General features: G+C 43.5%; 1 protein-coding gene across 4 annotated transcripts in view; it reads left to right on the top strand.

The window, feature by feature from the left end:
- MAPRE1 (microtubule associated protein RP/EB family member 1) overlaps positions 1 to 23803 on the top strand; it is a 102086-nt gene extending 78283 nt beyond the window's left edge. For all 4 annotated transcript variants that reach the window (XM_085619480.1, XM_085619476.1, XM_085619481.1 and 1 more), the window contains one exon: positions 23612 to 23803. In XM_085619480.1, coding sequence (XP_085475606.1) covers positions 23612 to 23638 — 27 coding nt within the window. In that variant the 3' untranslated portion in view covers positions 23639 to 23803. The remainder of the gene's footprint in view (positions 1 to 23611) is intronic.
- The last annotated feature ends 327 nt before the right edge of the window (positions 23804 to 24130 follow it).

Raw genomic sequence — 24130 nt, 5'->3', positions numbered from 1 at the left:
GCTATACCTGGTGTGTCCTAAGATACCGCTTACCTTGGTGTAGAAAAGTTCCCTTTTTTTGACATGGTCAACCCCCACTTTTTGCTTGGTATTTGATGTGATTTCGACTAGAAGTGCACTGGGTTCCTTCTAACCAAGCCCCCAGTGCCTGATCTCTTTCCATAAACTGCAATTGTACTCCATTTGTCAATACCTTTAGCACTCCCTAGTAAGTGGTACCTAGGGCAAGGAGGCTAAAGAGGGTCCTTAAGGGCTGCAGCCAAACTTGTTCCACCCTAAAGGACCCCTCGCAAAAACAAATAGACTGCCACTGCAAGCTGCATGTCTTTGTGCTGACAAAAGTGAACACATGGCACACATCCCTGTGCCATGTCCACAGACACTACATACAGTTTTAAGGACACGTGCTAGACACTGGTGAGAAAGTTCCCCAGCTATATGCCTTCAATTAACATAGGGTGTTTGGTATAAAAAATCTTGTATTGTTAAACCCATAATGATGCCAGTGTTGGATATATTAATACATGCACACAGAGGATTCCAGAGGTGTCCCCTGCCACCAGAGACCAGTTTCTGACCCCGAAAAGGTGAGGGCCTTTACTCAAGAGGCAAGAATCAGTCTGCTTGGGCCGAGGGTGGTTACACCCCCTCCCACAGGATGAACTGCATATTAGCATTCCAAGGCAGGGGAGCTTCAAAGAGCCTACCGTGTTTGGTAAGCAAATCTGGCTTCTCTCACAGGAGAAGTAACCCCAAGCCCCCCGCCGGTCCAGAGTCCTTTAGTATCTGGACGGGTGGGAAAATTACGGAGTCAGACAGGCGTGACCACCCTCTGGCTAGTACCACCCCTCAGGTTGGCTACCTGAAGTTGAGGTGACTTTTCAAAGTTGGCTATCTTAGTGATGGCAAACATAGGTACTCTGGGAACCGGGCTCTGGAGCTGTCAAAACCGATGCTGCCAAGCAGGGCCGGCTTTAGGGTGGTGTGACCGGTGCCACCGCACCGGCTGCTGGTTTCCTGGGGGCGCCGTGTTTGCAAGTTTATTAAGCTTTTGAAGCACCTGCTGCAGCGTTTCTTTCCGCCGGCGATTACCAGGCCTCACATAAATTTCAAGAAAACTCTTGTGATTAATTATCTTCCTGGAGAGAGAGCAGCATTTTGTATAGTTGAGGTTTTGACTTGTGTGAAGTTAGTGCAGAGGGTTAATATGCCTGCTGCAAAGAACGTGTACTAAGTAGATTATAGAGTGCATATGATGTAAACCGATTACTGCTTTCAAAAGAGACATCCTTCTGTTACTTGCCATTTATAACTTAAAGTCCGAATATAGAATAGTGAGCTATTAACTTTCATCCCAGAACTGCATACACACTGCAAAGTATACATTATTAGAACATTGATTAATGTTGCAAAAAGGGTTAATTTGGCTAGAAATCAATTCGTATTCTTAAAGAAAACTCCCAACTATGCTGTTTCTTTTTCGACTGTTTGTGCTTCTCCACTCCAAGCACTCTTAAACTATACTGCCTACCAGTATGGATGACGTGACTCCTACACTTTCAGTCCTTTGGCTTATGTAACATTTCCTATACACTGATTTACACTCGTATGATTGTTTCTCTGTGTAATGTGTGTGATGCAAAGTGCTCGGACACCCTACACTAGTATGAGTGGCGCTATATAACTAATTCAATGCATCTGAGAGAGTGTGGTTATGGTGACTTGGTGACTGTTAAAGGGTGCTAGTGAGGGAATCCGTGGCAGAGGTGGTCATTGGAGGGGCGCCAACAAACCTTGTCGCACAGGGCGCCACCAGCACTAAAGCCGGCCCTGCTGCCAAGCATCATTGCACCGAGCCCCTCCAGCTCGAGTCGAAGTGGGCCAACACTGCCAGTGTTGTCCCCGAGCCTTCCAAAGACAACCCACTTTGGTTTTACCCCTTGTGAACGCCCGACTTCATCTGCAGCCTGTTGGCAAGCCCCCTCAACCACGAGTGCTCCCGGACGAAGACACCGGACACCTCAAAGACCCTTTGCACCTAGCTAGCCCCAATGTCTATAAGGCCCTAGCATCGCAAGACTCGAACCCTCCGGTTGGTTCAACCTCCCTGGCCTCCCAGTTGAAACCTGCAGCCTTTTTTCTGGCAGACCAATCCCCATCGACTTAACATAGGGCACCAAACGCTGTATTGCACTACTGCACCTGGCTGCCCCAGTACTGCTGGAGGTGACCTACTAGTGCCGCCTTGGGCCTAGCCCCTTACTCTCCATGAGTCCTGGAGATTGGTCTCGTAAGTTGCTGTACTCTACCCGAATGCCGTACTTGTTTTCACTCCCATAAATATATTGCAGCTTCTGAAAGATGCACTCTTTTAAAGTTTTTCTCTTGAAAAATGTACTTGATTGTATTGATTCTGGTTCCTAAACATGTATGAAGTTGTGTTCTTTTTATAAATTGGTGTGAATCTCTTGTTTGTGAGAGTGCATCTTTCTTGCATGGTATGCCCCCACTTTTTGCTAAATTGCTGAATGTACTTTGACTGAGTGTACCCTGGAGTCCTGCCAATCAGGTGCCCAGGGCCTATGTTCCTTCCTTAAAACACACACACTCCAAATTGGCAAACCCTGGCCACATGTCAGCCCCTGGTAAATGGTACCCAGGGCCTTGTGACCAGGGAAGGCCCCTAAGGGCTGCAGCACTCATTGTGCCACCCTTGGAGGCCCTGTACCCTTACACACACACACACTGCCTTTGCAGGCTGAGTGTCTGGGTGCAGGACAAAATGAAGAGTCGACATGGCACACATCTGTGTGCCATGCCCATCACCTACACTGCCAAGGCATATGTCAGCCACCCCTCTGGCTGGGTGCCTTATGCCCATGGTGTGGGTACAGGAGCAGGAGCCCTGTGCCCCTACAGTACCCAGGTCCATTCCCGGGCACTGTAAGTGCAGTGCTGCCATTTAAGAGTACATGGTGCTGAGAGCTCGTCAAACACGAGCTCCACAGCACCATAATGGAAACACTGAAGACTGGGAAGTTTGGTATCAAACTTCTCAGCACATTAAACCCACACTGATGCCAGTGTGGGATTTAATGTACCAAGCACCCCAGAGGGCATCTTAGAGATGCCCCCTTACAACTAACCTACAATCCACGTCTGTTCTGAGGCTGCCCAGGCTGCCACACAGCAGACACGTTGCTGGACCCCTGGGTGGGAGAGCCCCTGCTCTCCCGGGCCTGCAACAATGCACATCCTGGGTGAGGTGATAAATCTCCTCCCCCAAGATGAGCAAAGGGAAGCTTCAAAGGCCTGCCGCCTCTAGGAGTTTCCCCAGGCCACTGCAAGCCCTCACTCTGGCGGGAAGCTTGGCCGGAAACCCCATACAAGGACGGGGGATGTGCCAGCCTGCCCACCCCACTCATCAGGTGGGGGAGGCGAGGTGAAGCACATCTCCGGGCTCTCGCCATCTTTAAGATGGGAGGCCCTACCCTATCAGGATTAGGCTACTGCCCCCCTCCCACAGGAGAGAGGCAGGATAGGGGGTGTACTCACCCCAGGACAAGGACCCATTGGTCCCTGGCCTTCACCTACCTGTAATGCCCCTAAATCTAGTATTTAGGGGCACCCTGAACCTTCCTTCCCCAGATTCCAGATTCCTAAACTACAAGAAGAGCGAGAAGAAAAGAAGACCTGCCCTGCAGCTGCGAAGGAGAGGGAGACACCAACTGCTTTGGCCCCAGCCCTACCGGCCTGTCGACCTCGGTCCTGCTCCAAACCCGGCATCTCTTGTGGCCAGCAACCTCAAACCCCGGAGGACCTGGCTACCTTTGAACTCTGATCCCCTGGGACTCCCATGAGTAGAGGCTCTACTCAGAACCTACCTTTCACCCCTGGCAGCAGCCCGGAACCGCGATCCCAGCTCACTCTGCACCCGCCAAGCCTGGCTGGTGCCGGAGTGAACTAAACCCACGAGGACGACCCCACGGCGGCTGACCCAGAGTCCGGCACCCAAGGACCCCCCTCGACAATCCTGAAGAAGCCTGCAGCCTCAGAACGAGTGCCACCCCAACGCGATCAACAGAGGGTAAGATTTTCCGACACCAAAAGGCACCCCTGCACCCGGCGCCCCACGGCCCGCTGTGTCCAATCCCGGGGTACTTACCTATCCTCCAACTACCCAACTTACCTCTCGAAGTGGTGGTGGCACCTGAAGAGTCCTCGTCCCCGAGCCTGCAGTCTTTTTCCAAACCGGAGATTTCCCATAGAAATCAATTGAGCGCCCGACTGCTCAAAAGCACCCTGCACCCAGCCGCCCGAGTGGCCCTGGCCGTGAAAACTCTACTCTAACCTACTTCCCCCACTTGCCCTGAGTAAGTGACCAGGAGCCCAGCTCCCACAGCCGCGTGGCTTGCCAGACAGCAGCCACCAAACCAGGCCCCCCTATCCCTCATAGGATAACATTGGGCCTAACTCTCTCTGCACCCGGCCGCCCTAGAGTCGCTGAGGGTGAAACAAGTATACCTACCTGACCCTGGGAGACCCCAAAGTCTGTGCCCAGAACCTCAACTCTGCCAGTCGAGTACTTACCCTTAAACCGCAAACTCTATTTTCCTCATAGGGTAACATTGACTGGCTTTTTTGTGAAATTTCTTCTAAGTGTGGACTTTTCAAATCTTCAAATAATCACCAAAAATCAGCCGAGTGACAAACTAATTTACTCACCTGCTCTTAGGTGCGCTCCCAGTGCTGGATCTTGGTGCCCAGCACTGACTCTGAAAAGTACACACAACTATACTTACCTTTAACTACTTTTTCTTCCATAGGAAACCATTGACTGCTTTTCTGTGAAATTGCAGAAATCAACACTTAGAAGAAATTTCTAAATATTCTTCAAAAATCGTATAACATCTGAAAACGTAATTACTTACCTGTTTTGGATAAAGGTCCCAGTAGTGAGTCTAGGCACCCAGTACTGGATTACAAAAGTAACGATAACCTACTGTACCTGTAACCTAAATTTTCTTCCATAGGGAATCATTAATTGTTTGCTCTGAAATATTTTGTAAGTGCTAACTTTTAAAATAGCTAAATATTAGTTAAAAATCATTACAGTACCAAATTCGACTTTCAACAACTGATTCTGATAACTGACCCAGGACTGGATCTAGGATCCAGGCCTGGAATTACAAAAGTAATCTAAAAAGTAATCTGTTGCATATAATTTGAATTTATCATTGAGCTCAATGTATTGTGTTTAGAAATAGAGTTGCTTATTGCAACTACTTGTAACTGTTTACTAAAGTCTATTGCCTATACAAGTATTTTTATGAAAAATCTCCTGTCGAGAAAGTATATTTTAATTCCAAGTGTTGGTTCTAAAATAAAAACAAGCATATATTTTTTATATACAAACCATTGGCCTAGAGTTCAGTTATTGAGTGTGTGGAACTATTTGCTGACTGTGTGTACAACAAATGCTTTACACTGTCCTCTGATACTGCCTTACTGCTCGAGCAGGCTACCACTTTGGAGAGTAAGGTTATATCTAACTTTAACCTCTGTTAAACCCTTGGGGTCTGTGGACTCTGTACACCCTGTACCTATTAAGGAACAGTATATACAGAGCCACTTTCTCACATTGAGTTGTCATTTATTGACTATTGTGTGTATTTGCAGATATCTAACACTCCCTCTGAAACGCCGAAGGCTGCTCGACCACACTACCGCCTAGAAGAGCTCATTGGGACTACTAGAGCAAGTCCCTGTTCATTCTCAAGGGGAATACCTGGACTCTTTGCACAATTTACCTCATTTTGGTATATATGAGCCAGCTTCCTACACTTAGATCTAGAGATTACAGGCTAGTCCTATTTCTTGGAATCAACGGCTGATCCCTTGTTTTTGTCAGTGCTTTTAACACCAGAGACTTTGGTGTAGGCATTTTTGGCTAAATGGAAGCGTTCCCCAAGTTTCTTTGACTGTCTAAAAGCAACTTAATTCTTTAACTATATTTGCATATGGTAGTCTGGTATTGCAATGTTGTGATGCGAACTGTCTGGGCAGGCTTTCTTAGGCTGTTTATTAATTAGTTTTATATAGCACAATCGATCTGAAGGTATCAGAGCACTGTACGTGAGCACCCGTTGCTTTACTGAAGTACACGTTCATTTTGTTAGGCACGGGGAGATGATGCGATTTGCCCAGAATCACAGAATGTTGAGCGTCCGTGCTAAAGACTCCAACCCTGTTCCCCAGCTTTGAGGATGACTGCTCTAGCCGTTAAGCCTCATCCTCTCCAACTTTGTAAGAGTTGGTTTGTAAAGCACTCTGCCGCTTCTATGAGCTCTTAAGGAATGCTTGTATTGTTGAGGGATGGTATGCAGGTATTGATTTTTCCCTGAAGTGACTCCAGACTGCATTACACAATCCCAACTTTTTACTGTAAGCTTTAGTGGCAAATTCATTGAATTTGCCAATGCTTGTTCGAGGTGAAGTACTTTGTCTTGAGTTTGATATAAAAATGCAGTCTAGTTTTATAAATTGGTGTTTGATTTCTTGAGTGTCAGGTTGATTTATTCAATTGTCTTGGTGCTGTTTAAAAGCTTTACGCTAATTCCTCTGTGTAAACCTGGTTGCGAAGTGCCACAGCTACCCTGGTTTGAGCTGGGGAATTGACAGACAACTTATCGTAAACAGGAAATCTTTGCCCTGCAGAGCATATCTCAGTTTTATCTGTTTGGCATTCACTACAACACTCAATGACCGCATTCTGTGCCCTCCAGTCTCTGTTGCATGGATCTTTGAGACATGTGTCAGTTGGAGAGAATTTCACCTACAGTACGTGTCCCCATAACGTTGATGCCTCAAGGTCTAAGGAAAGTTTGGCAGGACCACGTCCAAGTCGCCAAGAAGGGTGTGAGATCTATATATACCCAAGACACCTCTCCCTGTCTGCTCTCCTTCCTCTTGGTGTGCAGGCACACATTGACCCCTAGAAAGCAACTTTAGCTAATATCCTCAAATTTGTATTTTTCTTGTTTGCACTGTTGGAACAATCAAAGTATATTGCTGCCTTGTCTGCTTTTCTGTCTTCCCTGCCAACTTCCTTTATCCAAGTCACCGGTGGTTGTTAGATTCTTGAAGAGTTTGACGAAGATACTTTCACTAGTCCCATAGGTCATGCCACAAAGGGACTTGCATATTTAGTGTTGACATTTCTAATAGGTGCTCCGTTTGAGCCCCTTCATAGTTGTCATTTGAGGCCATAGGCATCATTTTGCCAAAATGCCTGGTGTAGTGGAAGTGACATCACATACCCTTTGACCTTAATGACACCACAGGAAATTACATCATATGACCCGAAGTACGCCAGACCTCTTGGTTTCTTCCCCAGAGAAGAAATGTAAAGGAATGAGTTGAAATGGTGCATTTCAAAACACAATTTTAACATAAATTTGCTAAAATGCTATTGATACAGAAAGGGTACTCAAATATTCAAATCCTTTCATCGTGCGCCAAACCAATGAAACCTGACACTCCACAGGAGCTGACTCCATATTTGTTTTCGAAATGTGGTATGAGTGTCCACATTGTGACAGTGTTTTGTCATAGTATCCCAAAAAATTACATAAAATAAGCCAGTGTTGGAATATTGCAATGTGTGTCTTCCATATACCATAGGGGACCTATATGCCAAATATTATGTCAGGGTTGGCATTTTGCATGGTTGCCTCCCTCCCATATTCCAGGTTGTACCACTTTATGCCAAGAATTACCTCAATTGTGCTAGTTCCAACTTTGTGCTACTGGTGTTAATATACCAAGAATGTACTCTTGTTTACCAGTATTTTTCCATGGGTTACCTACATGCCATGAATTGCCTTTATACCAGTATTTTACCATTGGTGCCTTTTATGCCAAGAATTTCCGCACTGTGCCGGTATTTTGTCACGTCTGTCATGCTAATAATGGCTGAAGAATGATCGTGCTAGTATTTTGCCTTGGGCGTGTCTATTAAACAGTTTTCTTCAATTTGCCAGAGCCAATGACAAGCTTGCAAGCATCGCATCCTTGCTCACATACTTTCTCTTATTCATTGGCACTCCTACTCTTGCACCCCCTAACACATTTATTCTTACTCTCTTGCATTCACTCTTAGTTGCACTGAGCTGTCCGTCGCAGTTGTAACAATGGGTAGCCTTGCAGTATTTGGGCATCTTCGCCTGGGCCTTATGGAGCTTTGGTGGCGGCTCGAGCCGCTACTGTAACATGTTTTCAAATCACTAGAAAGGTGACCTGCCACGAGCTGCAAATTACCAGCCATTTTAAGACTGAGTTTCTGCCTCATCAGGCAGCGAGATGAACAATCCATTACACTGTTTGAATTTAAAAAGATCAAGGAAAGAACGAATGTCTGTTTATTCGAACTCTTTTTCATTCTTTAAAAATGTTTTCTCGAATAACAAAGGATGCAGTTTGTATAGCATATTTAAATATTATATTAAATATAAACCATGATTATGATCTACCTTTCTCCGATTAAAACACTGCAGTAGCTATTAAGTCAATACACGCGCACACAACACCCAGGCTCGCCTCACCCAGCAACTTATCGTAAACGGGTTGGTAAATGTATTGTTCAGTGAGATGGCGCAACCATTTCATATGATACATCCCATTTCCTCACACTCTACAAATTGGTTCTAGTGCAATGGTAGCGACATGTCACCAGCTAAGAAGTTGGATTAAAAGCTGTGCCATAGGTGTGACTGCCAGATGTCCATCACTGATCCACACACGGAATATGTCTCTGCTCCAAGCATGGCTCTTGGTCTTGCAACCTCTGCCTCCACCTGAACCCTGAAGCTCCACTAGAGATGATCGTAGGGGTCGTTAACAGTAAAGGTCAAAATCTAGAGCCAATACGAAATCCAAGTCACAATCTTGTTCATCCCCCAGTGTCTCAATCGTCTAGGAAAGACTAAGCACCATAAAAAGACGACACTACTTTGCCCCAAACGTCAATCAACAGGTATGGTTTTGCTCTCCCTTTCCAGAACCAGAATTGATGGTGTCTCAGTTGATACTGGTGCTGTCATATTTGCCTGTGTCAGGTGGCAATCCAGTTTCTTCAAGACATGTTAGACATGTTTAGGAGAGCAGCAGTACCATCTGGTGTCTGTTAGCCCATTTGGAGTATTTTGGTATTCATTCCTGTGCCAAACCCTCAGTGCAGTATGTTTTGCCTGGTGCCACAGAGCCCTGGATTTCAGCCAGGCCGTGGCTGGAACCACTCGCTCAGATGTCACTTTTCCCTCCATTTAAAGCATCACCGCATCCAGTGCAGTCTGACCACTTAGACACCACATGCGGTTCCATTTATGGTGCCACTACCTCCTGCAGTGGCACCTATGGTTTCCTCACCAGCCTCATGATCTAGAGAAGACGAAGAGGTCTTCAAGAGGCAGAGTGCTTCTTCGAACAGGACAGTATCGAAGGAGAAAAGGCTGTGGCATAGTAACAGGCCACTTAACATAATTGTTTTAACGCAGATTCAGACCAGCAGTTCCCAGGCTGCCTTGGCAATGCAGATCAGCGCTAACCCTTTGTCTTTCGCCAGTAGTTTGAATTTATTGACCCTTAAGAACACCAGTTTGCTAGATGTGGCTGGAAATTGGTATTGACTGAGTCTACGGTCCAGCTCCTGCAAAGATGGCAAGCCTTAATGTATTAAATAAAGCATCTAAAGATTTAGAACGTTCTCTTCCTTCATTGGGGTATCGCCCCCAAAGTTTTGGAGGTTTTATTGAAGTCTATTGTCACAGTGGTGTCCTGGTTTGCCTTGAATGATGCCGTCATTGAAGCACTTAAAGAACCATGTTCTAAACTATTGTCATGCCCAGTAGTCAAGCAGTTGATAATCTAAAATTACTGACCACCACGGGAGAGCCTGCCTTCTTGCCTCTGCATCAGTATCTTTAGAGTTTGGTGGTTCATGCCTAAATTAAACTCTGGAGCTTTCCCTACTTCCCCTCCCTATTAGGAATCTTAAGAAATCGGAAGGTGTGGGGTTGACTTTTTCTGTGGGTAGCCTAGTGTTAGACTTCCAGAATTTAGTTTGAATTTTGGTTCAATGCTCCCATGTCCTTTGGGACATAATATCGGTAGTCCTTCTACTGGAACACCTATGAGGCCTCTTCTTATGGTCTAGGATGGATTTGATTCCTCATGTCACATCGATTACCTTGAAGGTGCAGCTCACTGTGCTCCACAGGCTTTTTGGCAGATGTTCAAAATACATTAATGGACCTGCCATTTGATGGGGTAAACGTTTTTGGTCAAAGGCAACATGGCGTTTGAGTAATTTAGGAAAGGGAGAGCCACAGCAAGGTCTGAGACTTCTTGAGATTTTTGCCCCTTTCAAAAACCTGATATCTTTGGCAGAACAAACAGCAGCAGAACCCTCTTTATTTTTTTTTTGTCAGTACAGAGGTAGATAAAGGAGATGCAGCTGACAGGCCGAACCTTCCAAATCCCCCACCCCTTAAACGCTCCCCACCCCAGTCCACCAGGAAGTCTTTCTCTGTGAAGGACCATGTCATGCACGTGGGAGGGCAGATTAACCTCTTTTTCTACGTGCCTGTTAGGCTATTACTTTGGACCACAGGGTCCTACAAATAGTGAAGGGATATAAACCACCCTTCTGCCAGTGACCACCACCTTCTTACCCCAACACTTGTTTTCTCCAAGAGACTATCTTCAAGTCTACATTACAGTGGTTGGGAATCCCAGTGATTTCTTAAGTGGACAACTGGCTACGTTTTGTTCACTGCTGATGGCATTTGACCCCTGGTTGTTGATGGCTTCACTGCTGTTCAATTTAGCATTTTCAATTACTTTACCAAAATATCACCCGGAGCTTTCAGTGTCCTCTGTCCATGGAGGCAGTAATGGATAAGACGCTAGTTTGTGAGGTTTGTGAATCAATGGGAAATGAAAGTTGAGAAACCACTTTGGAGGAAACCAAATCATGGGAAACCAATTTAAGGAGATAGTAAAAACTTGAATATTAAAACATTTAAAGGAGAAAAAAATCTGAAATTACTTTTAGTTTGGTTGGAGGTTAGGACTTCTGTGGGATTTTTGGGTTTAGTGAAGGTTAATGTTTAGGGTGATGAGAGGGTATTGGTGGTCAGGAGTAATTGGCTTTGAGCCATAGAGGGGTTTTTAGGGTTCACGGATGGGTGGGGTTTAGGTGTAGAAAGGGTTTTTTTTTTTAGGGTTCAGGACTGAGTGGAGGTAGGAGTATTGATTGATTTTGTGGTTCAAAGATTGTGGCTTTTTGGGGTAGAAAGGGCGTTTAGGCTTCAGGGAAGTGTAGTTTAGGTGTGGTGAGGTCTTTTGGGGGGGGGGGGGGGCAAGGATTTATTGTGTTTCGGGGTTGTGAGCAGTCAGTGAATTAAAACAATCTTATTAAGCTTTTGAAAATCTAAATGAAGTAATGTCCCCTGAAGTAAAGAATGTAAAAATATCTGACAAAACTGTTTCTGAAAGACATGCAACTGTTGCATTTACGCTTTAAAAAAAGCAAACATTCAAAAGCATATTTCGAACAAAAAGGCAATCAAATTTGTTTCTGTGAAAAGGTAAATGCCATTCATTCTGAATTTCAATTAAACGGTTTAGATTAAATGGTTTCTCAATGGTATTCCATGAAATTGTTTTACTGTGAAGTCACATGCAACCACTATTGTGGGGTTTATCTCCTCTTGAGTATCCGGGACATGCTTCTAGTTTGGCAGGGTGATCGGGTTTCCAGTCATGGGTCTTGCATTTGCTCTATTGGCTTTTTATATTCTCCTGGCCAAATGCATGCTGGCACATGAGGGTCTTCCACTAGTGCCTCCAAAATCAGTGGTTGTCACATCGCAGAGATCTGGCAGATTTAATTGTAATTTCCCGTTATGTCGCAGTGGATTTGTGCTGGTGGGGACTGGAGGAGAACCAGTCTAAAGAGAAGTCCTTCTGCACCTCCCCCCCGACTGTGGCTTCAGTAGTAACTGGTGCATCCACATTTGGGTTGGGGGCATGCACCTGGCACTTTCTAGTAACCAGAAATGCAGAACTTGCCACATCAGTCTGGTGGAATATAAGTCAATCTGGCTGGCATTCAAGTCCTGCCTTCTGTCCCTGCATGATCGACCTGCCCAGGTATTGACTAATAATACAACTGCAATGTGGTACTTCAGCAAACAAGGTTTGGACTTTGGTGTACCAATTCAGGTTGTGAGCCAACCATCTGGCATGTTCATGCAGCATCAGAACGAACACTGTCTGCGACATCTTGCCAACCATGAGTGGCATCTCTGTCCAGATTTAGTACAGGAAATCTTTGCCCTGCAGAGCATATCTCAGTTTTATCTGTTTGGCATTCACTACAACACTCAATGACCGCATTCTGTGCCCTCCAGTCTCTGTTGCATGGATCTTTGAGACATGTGTCAGTTGGAGAGAATTTCACCTACAGTACGTGTCCCCATAACGTTGATGCCTCAAGGTCTAAGGAAAGTTTGGCAGGACCACGTCCAAGTCGCCAAGAAGGGTGTGAGATCTATATATACCCAAGACACCTCTCCCTGTCTGCTCTCCTTCCTCTTGGTGTGCAGGCACACATTGACCCCTAGAAAGCAACTTTAGCTAATATCCTCAAATTTGTATTTTTCTTGTTTGCACTGTTGGAACAATCAAAGTATATTGCTGCCTTGTCTGCTTTTCTGTCTTCCCTGCCAACTTCCTTTATCCAAGTCACCGGTGGTTGTTAGATTCTTGAAGAGTTTGACGAAGATACTTTCACTAGTCCCATAGGTCATGCCACAAAGGGACTTGCATATTTAGTGTTGACATTTCTAATAGGTGCTCCGTTTGAGCCCCTTCATAGTTGTCATTTGAGGCCATAGGCATCATTTTGCCAAAATGCCTGGTGTAGTGGAAGTGACATCACATACCCTTTGACCTTAATGACACCACAGGAAATTACATCATATGACCCGAAGTACGCCAGACCTCTTGGTTTCTTCCCCAGAGAAGAAATGTAAAGGAATGAGTTGAAATGGTGCATTTCAAAACACAATTTTAACATAAATTTGCTAAAATGCTATTGATACAGAAAGGGTACTCAAATATTCAAATCCTTTCATCGTGCGCCAAACCAATGAAACCTGACACTCCACAGGAGCTGACTCCATATTTGTTTTCGAAATGTGGTATGAGTGTCCACATTGTGACAGTGTTTTGTCATAGTATCCCAAAAAATTACATAAAATAAGCCAGTGTTGGAATATTGCAATGTGTGTCTTCCATATACCATAGGGGACCTATATGCCAAATATTATGTCAGGGTTGGCATTTTGCATGGTTGCCTCCCTCCCATATTCCAGGTTGTACCACTTTATGCCAAGAATTACCTCAATTGTGCTAGTTCCAACTTTGTGCTACTGGTGTTAATATACCAAGAATGTACTCTTGTTTACCAGTATTTTTCCATGGGTTACCTACATGCCATGAATTGCCTTTATACCAGTATTTTACCATTGGTGCCTTTTATGCCAAGAATTTCCGCACTGTGCCGGTATTTTGTCACGTCTGTCATGCTAATAATGGCTGAAGAATGATCGTGCTAGTATTTTGCCTTGGGCGTGTCTATTAAACAGTTTTCTTCAATTTGCCAGAGCCAATGACAAGCTTGCAAGCATCGCATCCTTGCTCACATACTTTCTCTTATTCATTGGCACTCCTACTCTTGCACCCCCTAACACATTTATTCTTACTCTCTTGCATTCACTCTTAGTTGCACTGAGCTGTCCGTCGCAGTTGTAACAATGGGTAGCCTTGCAGTATTTGGGCATCTTCGCCTGGGCCTTATGGAGCTTTGGTGGCGGCTCGAGCCGCTACTGTAACATGTTTTCAAATCACTAGAAAGGTGACCTGCCACGAGCTGCAAATTACCAGCCATTTTAAGACTGAGTTTCTGCCTCATCAGGCAGCGAGATGAACAATCCATTACACTGTTTGAATTTAAAAAGATCAAGGAAAGAACGAATGTCTGTTTATTCGAACTCTTTTTCATTCTTTAAAAATGTTTTCTCGAATAACAAAGGATGCAGTTTGTATAGCATATTTAAATATTATATTAAATATAAACCATGATTATGATCTACCTTTCTCCGATTAAAACACTGCAGTAGCTATTAAGTCAATACACGCGCACACAACACCCAGGCTCGCCTCACCCAGCACATGCGCTGGTCTGGCGTGACTTTTAGTAAGGGCTTCAAAAAATGCTACCATGGCCGGCCTACAGCTTGCGTGCATGTGCGCGGGCGAGCGCTTGCGAGCAGAGGCGCCATATGGCTTTCCTCGTCATGCTCATTAAGCGCATCGCTCGTGCACTTGATCGCGATTACTTTCACTTTCGCGCTGTTCTCAGGGAGCCAGTATTGTGCTCGCATCATTTTCTAAGCTGGGCTGGTCTTGTTTGTTTACTGATACCCAGCGACACTGGGAGGAGTGTGGGCACAGTGTTTCCAGATTAACTGGGACCAATATGTGGATGTGCTATTCTGTAAACTTTGTCTGCTGTGCTATGTTTTTTTTGTTAGAATATTTGTATGTCTATCCTTTGTTTTTTCAGAACTTTGCTTGTGCTACATATGGACTTTACTGTCTGTTTGGTTGACGATATTGCGCTGTTGTACGATTTGCAAAGTTTGTTTATGGCTCCTGTATAGTGTTGGTCTCTATTACCTGCCTTTACTCAACACGATCCTTAATATAACCAAAAATATTACTAATTTATTTTTTATAAAGTTTTCTATTTACTTTATACTAAAATAATAAGGCAAGGCTTGCATCATTCGAACTCCCCATTCGAAGGTCACATGCAATGGCTGCCTTAAGCAGCCGATATGCTGCCAGTGTGTTTTATGTCTGATCTACTGGACTGACTACCTAAACAAAATAAACCGCTAATGTTTTTCATTTAAATAGAAATAGCCGCCTATCTGCATCACTGTTTGAAGCCTAGTTATCAGGTCTAGTAAACGGGATGTGCAGGACACAACAGATGAATACACCAGTGCACCCACACTGATGTCTTCGAGATACAGACGGTTTGACAAGAGCACTGCTTTAATTATAAGACAAAGATTCTGGTGAATTTGTGACTACATTTCCGTACCAGGAAAAGGATGAAAGAAAACATAAGTGTGATATTTCGCTGCTCGACGATTTTGGCTGGAAATTACAGGGTTTTCAGTGCTCTGCCACTCTAGACATGTCAGGAGTTGACCAGCATGACTAATCAGTACTTTGGGGGTGTTTTTGATGCTCTGGAAAAAGTCACTGCAGGGACCTAATGCCTTTGCTTGCGAGATTGTTTAGACACTGCGACTCTTCCATCATCCTGTGAAAACGTAAGCAACTGAAGTTCCAAGAGCGCGAGCGTCCCAGGCCTGCCAACAGCTCCAACTGTTTTCAGCATCAACAGCCATCCAAATCGCCACCATCAGTTCAACGGCTGCCAGTGCCTCATCTCCCACCTTCTGGTTTTATTCCTTAATACAATACGCCATGGCAATAAAAAACAAGCACTATGCCAATAGGTCTCGCCTTTGGGACTTTACAAGTGTTTAGCCATGCAACAGTTGATGTTGTCACACCAAGGATATTGTACTGGATAACTAAACACTTATAAGATCCCAAAGGCGAGACCTATTGGCCATGCCAATGCTTGTTTAACTTTGAGCTCGAGGCGCGCACGCGGGCAATGCTTGTTGCATTTTTGCCAGGGCTGCCTTTGCTTTGTTTCCCATTTCGGCCATTCTGAGCTCAGCTGATGAAGCCCTAGTGTGCCTCAGTCAGTGGAAATGGCAGTCCTACTAATACGTTTGTGGAACATCCTGGCTTTTGATTTTAATAGTTTCATTATCTCAACACCCTAGCCCCTAAAGAGATTACAGACCCTCGCGGAAAATAATTTTTCGAATTAGGTTGAGTGTATGGTGCTTGCCGGCCGACGGCCCCTTAAGCGCTTTATGAGGGTGTTGACCTGTAATGAATATAAAGCGATATGTGGGAGAATAACGAGAGGGGTGAAGGCAACGGCGCATCATGGGGGTTTTTTATGCACCTTCCATTCTGTATTTCGACCCCCCCCACCTGTATATGAGCTCCTGCGTTCATTAACATCAACCTCTTGTTTTCTTTTACTCAATTGCTCCTTACCTGGATTCTTAACCGCCTTCCCTAATATTAAATATCCGGTTGCCGACGATGCTCTAAATTGAAACCATATAGAGCCACATCATGAGATGCCAGCAGGACTGCCTCATTTGAGAGAACATACTGGCATACACTTTTTTGAAATCCCAGTGACCTTTTTATGACGGTGCAGTATAATTGACCTCTGTATCAACCGTCGTACAAAAATTGTCCATTCAGAAATATTTTTAACCTGGCACCCCTTTGCTCTAATTTATCATAACTTTCCGTCTCTTTCAGGTTCCATTTTCTCAGGTGCAAATGTCCCGTCCCTGCTCTTTCACGTATTTCCACAGTGATCTCACTCGTCACTTTGGTGCGCTTTCATTCAGTCCTATGCTCAGTGTCTTTTGTCTGCTCAGTTTCAGTGTACGTACTTTCTCGCTAAGCCATTCCAGACGCTGCTTCGGTATCATTACGAAGTGCTATTTCATGGTCCCCCATCTGCTCTTTATTTGAAGACGTTCGCTTTTAGTTCATGTCACTCTTCTGCTTGCTCTCTTACTTTCACATGCAAAGTATTTCCTTCAGTGCCAGGGTCTAGTATGGTAATGTGTGCTATGTGAAACAATACTTTTGCTTTCAGCCAATGTTATTTTTAAATTGCGGACGACCTGCAACCCCTGCCAGTCCATCCCAAAATGTTCTATGAAAACCTTAATGGATACAAAATGGGCACTAACAGTAAACAAGCATTGGCATAGCCAATAGGTCTTGCTTTTGGGACCTTATAAGTATTTAGTTATGCAGCACAATATCCTTGGTGCACCAACATCTGTTGCATGGCTAAACACTTATAAAGTCCCAAAGGCAAGACCTATTGGCTATGCCAATGCTTTTTTCTTTTGCCCCAAGGCAATCCAAAAGGGGGCAGATTAAGGGCAAGGCCCCACTCTGCCTCCTGGGGTGGGGGCAGATAGACTGTACTGTCCTTTTGGTGTGGGGGCATGGTCCTGTGCCACGTGGAGAACCTATTCTTTAAAAAGAAATATATTATATATATATATATATATATATATATATATATTCACTTAAAAAAACCATAGGTTTCACACATGTTATAGTTAGCTGGGCATTTTCCTCATGAAAAACCAATGAAATTCCCCCGTTATAGTTAGTGCAGGCAACTATAACTCACGCGACCGTAATCCGCTGCTGATGACGTCAGATATTACATCACTGTATTTACACATTTATATACCCATGTCTTCTTCCTTTTTTTTTTTTTTAGCTATACATTTATTTTTTTCAGAAAGACACATGTCATCAGTGATGTAATATCTGACGTCATCAGCAGCGGATTACGGTCGCGTGAGTTATAGTTGCCTGCACTAACTATAACGGGGGAATTTCATTGGTTTTTCATGAGGAAAATGCCCAGCTAACTATAACGTGTGTGAAACCTATGGTTTTTTCAGTGAATTTGTACGTTTTTTTTAATTGCTAAGTTACTTTACGCCGTGCGCGCACGATGCGCGCACGCAGTTCGTTCCGTGCACGCACGGTGCACTTTGCGCACCGTGCACGCACGGTGGCCACGCAGTGCGCTAAGCGCACCGCGCGCCCACGTTACGCTTAATGAGCCATGTACACACGGTGCGCTTCGCGCACCGTACGCACAAGGAGGACACATGATACGCTTTGTTAAGGGTTTTGGCATAAACTGTTATTGTTTCATAAGCCATGCACGCACACGAAGGGGGGGGGTTGACCTTGCGATTTTATTTTAAAGCGTTTACACCGTGCGCGCACGCTGCGCGAACCTCGCGGAATTTTTTCATTTCTATAGTGCTCGCACGCTTTGCACACTCTGCGATTTACCGAAAAAAATTAAATTTTTTTAATTGCCCTTGGGGGTCCTCCTGGGACCCCTTGACCCCTGCTAGGGGGTCAGGAACTGTCCAGCGTGCCCCCTTTACATGTTTTTCTCCTTTGTGTTTCACCCCCCTCTCAGTGCGAGAGACAAAATGGCGGCCGAAACTTCCTGGTTTCGACCGATTCGAATGTTTACTAAGATGTAACAACCAATCAGAAGTGCGCTCGCGGACGGCCGAGTGCGCGCACCCTGCGCGTACGCTGCGCGCGTATAGATATATATTGATTTAAATGCTATTTTCTCAGAAAATACTGAACAGATTTACACCAAACCTGCAAAAGGCACCAAACGGACCTTATGGCTACCTCTCTGCCAAATTTCACGTAATTCTGTTCAGCCGTTCGGGCTGTAGCTGCGACTAAAGTCCCTATGGAAAAATCCATGGGGAAAACGTGTTTTGGGACCCCCCCTTTTTCTCAGCCCCCGCTTGACGAATCACCCCGAGACTTTCAGGGTAGGAGCGGAGCGCCCCATTAGTTTTGAAAATTTCGCGAAGATTCGTCAATCGGCGCCAAAGTTATTCAAAATAGAATTTTGAGATTTCCTATGGAAACTCGGTCCTAACTATAACTATCTACTGGCGACCGCCAGTAGATAAAACAAAAATATATATATATATATATATATATATATATATATATATATTTATTATTATTATTATTATTTTTTTTTTTTTTGCTCCTTGGTATCTAGTGGGCGTTCTACCCCCTGGGAGGTTAGATTGGGGCAACCCCCAATATTTATACCTGTGGATATATAGCAGTTATGCTTGAATCTGGCCTGAATGTGAGCCTTTCCTGCCTATGTTGGCCCTTTTGGATAGAACTGGTCTGCCTGTATGTGGTGCATTTGTGTATAGCATTGATTTACTTTCTTGCATGTATATTGATATTTTTATTTTGTACATGAGGTATCTGTTTTTTGGGAATGCATTTTGATTGTTTAGGGTGCATAGCGTGATAGATGGTGGCTCTTATGAACACATGGTGTCATTCTGAAGCTTAGGCTTAACATAAATAATAGAAAATGTACAGATAATGTAAGGTTCATTAAAAATTTGCTTTGTGATAATGGTCGTTTTTGATTTTACATTTTTGTAGATAATAGATGCCCTTTAATTTCTAATGTATGCTGGTCCTGAAGGTTGCAGTAAAGGAACAGTAGCCACTGAAACGTGTTGGACGCTTTTGTCTGTGGTTTACCGGTTGAGGCCCAGCTGTGTGTGATGCATTTGGAATACACACAGTACGCCAATTTCTATGTTGGGACTACGTGATGTCTGGGATCTTTGGGTTTTATATAGGGTATGATGGACTATGAGTGTACCAATGAATGAATTGAGAGTTCAGGGTATAGTCTATTTCTGAACAAATTAATATATGGAAAAATAAGACATTACCTTTTGAGTAATTGACTACATCCATATAGGTAAATGTATATTAAACTGTTTAAGTGGATTGTTTTTTCCCCTCGTATCTGTATTGGGTTATTCAGCAGTATACATAGGATTTCACCTACCCATCTCAACAACCATTATGTTGCATAATTTACAGGGAAAAGTCATGTACTGCAGGTAGTCAAGTAAGAACGTGTAACCTTGCTCGATTAACCCTATTTCTCCCCCCCCCCCCCTATAAGTAGATTGTTATGGTTTTGTGTACGAACACAGATTGAATATTTGCCAACATGCCGAGTAATGTCAGATCGTTCAGATGGTACAGGCTGAGCGTGTTTTTTATTCTCTAAGAAATTTCTTGAAGTTGTAAACTACCCACCACTTCCCTGACCTAATGAAAGGTGTAGATAAAATCACTTGGTCCTTATCAAAATGGAAGCAGCTGCCATGAAAAGGCATGATGGGATATGTAACTTGACACTGCTACTTTGACATTAGAAAAGGAAACTCCTGGAGCGGCTGCCTATGTAACTTTGTTTCCTAATTTTGTTTTTCTTTTGGAATTAGAGCCACAGCGATATCTTAAGGCAGTCTCTATCTTTTGAGAACCAATTGGTTATGATTCACAAGAAAAACTAAATTCAGCAAACTTGACCTTGGATATGGTGCATTATTTGTCTGCATTTAAAAATGCCTGCCTTTTCATATAAATAAAAAAATGTAAATAACAGTGTTGAGGGAACCTGTTCCTACACAGGGCTATTCGAGTGCTTCTGTCTATAATGAAGATCCAAGGTAACTGGTCAAATTGGGAGGACTACTGGAACTATGCAGCACTGGGTGACCAAATAACCGGCAAATTGACTACGTTTTGCAGCACCTTCTGTGGCAGAATGTCTATTTTGACACTTTAAATCACTCATACAACACAGATCCCTATGCTGTAGGAAATTGAACCATTTCTTAAGCAAGTAAGACTCTCATTCAGCAAATGTCTTACTATGAAATATTTACCAACTTTGGGATTGTCTTGCATTCAAAGCACAAGAACGTGACTATATTAACAATATCCTTTCTCCTGGCCCAAATAGAAGCAAAATGGTACGTAACATACAAAGTTGCATTCAGAAGAAAACAAGGCTATGTATACACAGGTCAGCAGGGAAAATGTCCTGTATTATTTATGCACACCAGGTCATCTGCAATGTATGTGCAGCAAATTGTCCTCTCAAACTGGCCATCCCTCCATATTCTTTCGGACATCCTCTTCATAGTCCCCCCGCCCCCAAACCCTCTTTGACCACTCTTCAAATCATCTACACGTTAATGCACCTCTTGCAAACTTACACTGTACCCACAAATATATGGATTGTATCCCAAACCAGCTCCAGCTAGTCCTAATCACCTGCACCCAAGTCAATTTAAGCCGTCACTTGCTTTTATCAAAGAATTTGGATTGACCACTAGACTGTTCATATATAGGCTGCATCATTTGTCTAAACTTTGGCAGAAGGTGTTTACACACCTGACAGTCCTTGTCTTTATCTCAAAGCTAAGGTTACTCGCAGGTTCTTTTCCAACAGTACTCCTAATTTTTTCACCCTGTGCTTGCCCCAGTACCTTTTCCCATTTCCCATCACTCCACCCCAACTCTTTTACTCCTATTCTGTCGTCCAACCCTCTCACACTTGCACTTCTCTCTCTCTCCCCCCTCTCCCCCCCTCTTCTCTTCCTTACTTTTTGATCTCTTTTGCTTGGTCTTTTTAATACGCTATTCACCTTCTGTACACTTATCTTACTCGCTTTCTGATCATCCTTAACACACTCCCCTGCTTCTGTAATCTTCTATTCTGCACTTCCCCTCTTGCAGTTTCCTTGCCTATCATCTCTTCCTTGCACCAGTCTTTTATTCACAACGTATTGCTTGCACTTTCTCTCCATCCACTCTTCCTTTAGCTTCGATCTCACTTCCATCCATTTCGTGTTGTCTTCTCCATTCTATTGCACCCCTAAGTTCTCCTTTTTCCCACCTCTCCCCTTTTTCAAACTGTTTTGTCTCCTTGTAGAGTGCGTATGTCAACTTTCCCTCTTTTTTTTTTTTTTTTTTTTTTTTTTAAATCTATTCTCTCATATCCTCCTTGGACTCCACTCTCCTTTACTGCTCCTATGTTCCACCTTGTCCTCCCTCACTTCCTTTCCATCTCCCTCCCTTTCTTTCCATCTCCCTCGCCCTGCACACTTCACTGTTTTTTCTTGCACCGCCTCTCACCACCTTTCTTTCACACTTCCTTCTATTCCTTCCTCTCCTGTCTTGTACTACTTTTTTCCCCTCTAGTTCCTTTCTGTCCTGTCCTGCTATCCTGCATTCTAAACTACTGCTAATTTCCTGTTCTCGTTTCTAGCAATAACAGCCGTTTTATCCACCTCCATCTTCTTTCAAAAACTGTCCCCTCCCTTTTTAGGTCTGGCCTACTCAGAGCTTTAGCTCTATTTTGTTGAAAACCTATTGTTTATATTACAACATACAGACTGGTCTGTGGGTCAGACCCTTGCTCATGAATGGACGCATTTTTTGGGTCCGTCAGTTCCTTGCTACTAATTCAATGGTGTTTCTCCTTATTCTGACTTGTCCTGCCCACGGAGCTTAATTTCTTCAGTTTATCCTCTATAGCTGATGTGGGTGGTCTACATTTTAGTTCTGTTTTAGCACTCCAAGGGAGTTCAGCACTCCCACCTCTCCTGTCTTCTCGCTTATGCCTGTTCACCCCCCACTTTAATATTTTTATTTGTTCTTTTCCCCTACCCTCATGTTAGAATGGTAAATTAAAAATGGCCACCGGTGCTTAATGATGTATGTGCAAGTACACTGGTTATTTTGGAATGGAGAGAAAACATTTTAATCATTCTAAGATGGCCGATGTGCGTATGTGAACTGCATGGCCCACACCCATTTAAAAGCAGTAAATTAAAAAAAAAGACGTGTAGGAGTGCCACTTAATTATAAAATAATACTGTGGTAAAGCCAATACGTTGGCACTTGCCTTTTTACCATGAGACCTAATGGTTTTGCCAGTGCATGCTCCTTTGGTACACTGACAACACACACCCTTGTGTCATGCACTCCTCTCTATTTCTCCTACCTTGCCATCAACCCACTACCTTCTCTGCATTCTTCACCCTTTTCACTTTTCTTTCCTTTTCACTTCTTTGAAATTACCTGTTCTTGCCTAGCTGCAGTCTTTTCTCATTCTTTATTTGCACGTTTTCTTCTTCCTTTCTTGTAGCCCTAGCCGCAGTCTTTTCTACCTTCTCTACCCTTTTCCCACCAGCCATCAATAGCCAGATCTCTAGCACCACCTGTAATATAATGTGGTGCAACACAATAAAATAGAACTAAGCTTACTTGAGTGTTACACCATGTAACGTCACACCACTATTAATTTTCCTTTACTCAAACACAAAACCATCTCTCCTCTCATACTAAGACTATCACTACAACACCAACTTTAACATTCGTATCTCAAATCTCACCATCATGCGCACACACACATCCTTGATGTCACATCATTTACATCCTCATTAGAAGGCCCATCTTCCACCAACATTTAGACTCTAATTGAGACTCTGAGAAGATCCACTACTTTGTTCCCACGCATACCAACACACCCAGTACTTCAGCGAGGTACATTCATACTATTCAATCCTGACACTCTAAAAACATCCAGAACCTTCAACCTGAATGGCTTCCAACACTAATTTAAAAAAGTCTCTCCACACCAAGTAGGACATAGAGACGTCTGAATGCGTGAGAGGTCGGGGAGCAACTAAAGGCTTGAGCCTGGCTTATTTGCCCCATATGGAAGTGGTCTCCAAAAATATACAATATATCCCGCTGTATATTTATTTGGACTATAGATGTGTACCTATATATGTGAATTGCTTTGTATAAATATGTATCGGTTTTTCTAAATATAGATATTTAGTAATGTCTAACAAATATACATATTACTCTCCCACAGGGTCCTGCCACGGTCACAGATTATTGATTGAACCATGCGAACTATGAAAATTGTCGATTATAGTTCTTCTTTTTATGTATAAATCCTGAAACTGCACACTATGTAAAACAGCCTATGATGTAATGTCCGTCCTTTTCTCCTTTCCAATGTAATGATGCAAAATATTAAATAAAATTTATTTTAAAAAAAGTACATATTACTCCGTTACATTCTGTTTTTAAACATTTATGTAAGTGACTGCATAAATAGGTAAATCTTTTATCATAACCATCTATCTACAATTGCTTCACTACTGAATTAAAAAAAAACACTAATTAATTTAAAGTACAACACTTGAAAGCTGGAGTTTATTAAATGCATCTTTAGTTGCATATATTACCTTTCTTATGCATATACATCTTCCATGTACTTATGTATCTACATATTTATTACTTTTCTTCTTCAGCATATCCAATGCACTACCCTATTTCTCACCCTATACCGCTCTCAATATATCCTCTACCTGCTCTTTCATCCCAA

The sequence above is a fragment of the Triturus cristatus genome, chromosome 7, assembly GCF_964204655.1.
Source record: "Triturus cristatus chromosome 7, aTriCri1.1, whole genome shotgun sequence".
NCBI classification, from domain to species: Eukaryota; Metazoa; Chordata; class Amphibia; order Caudata; family Salamandridae; genus Triturus; species Triturus cristatus.
This window is presented reverse-complemented; position numbering and strand designations above follow the sequence as displayed.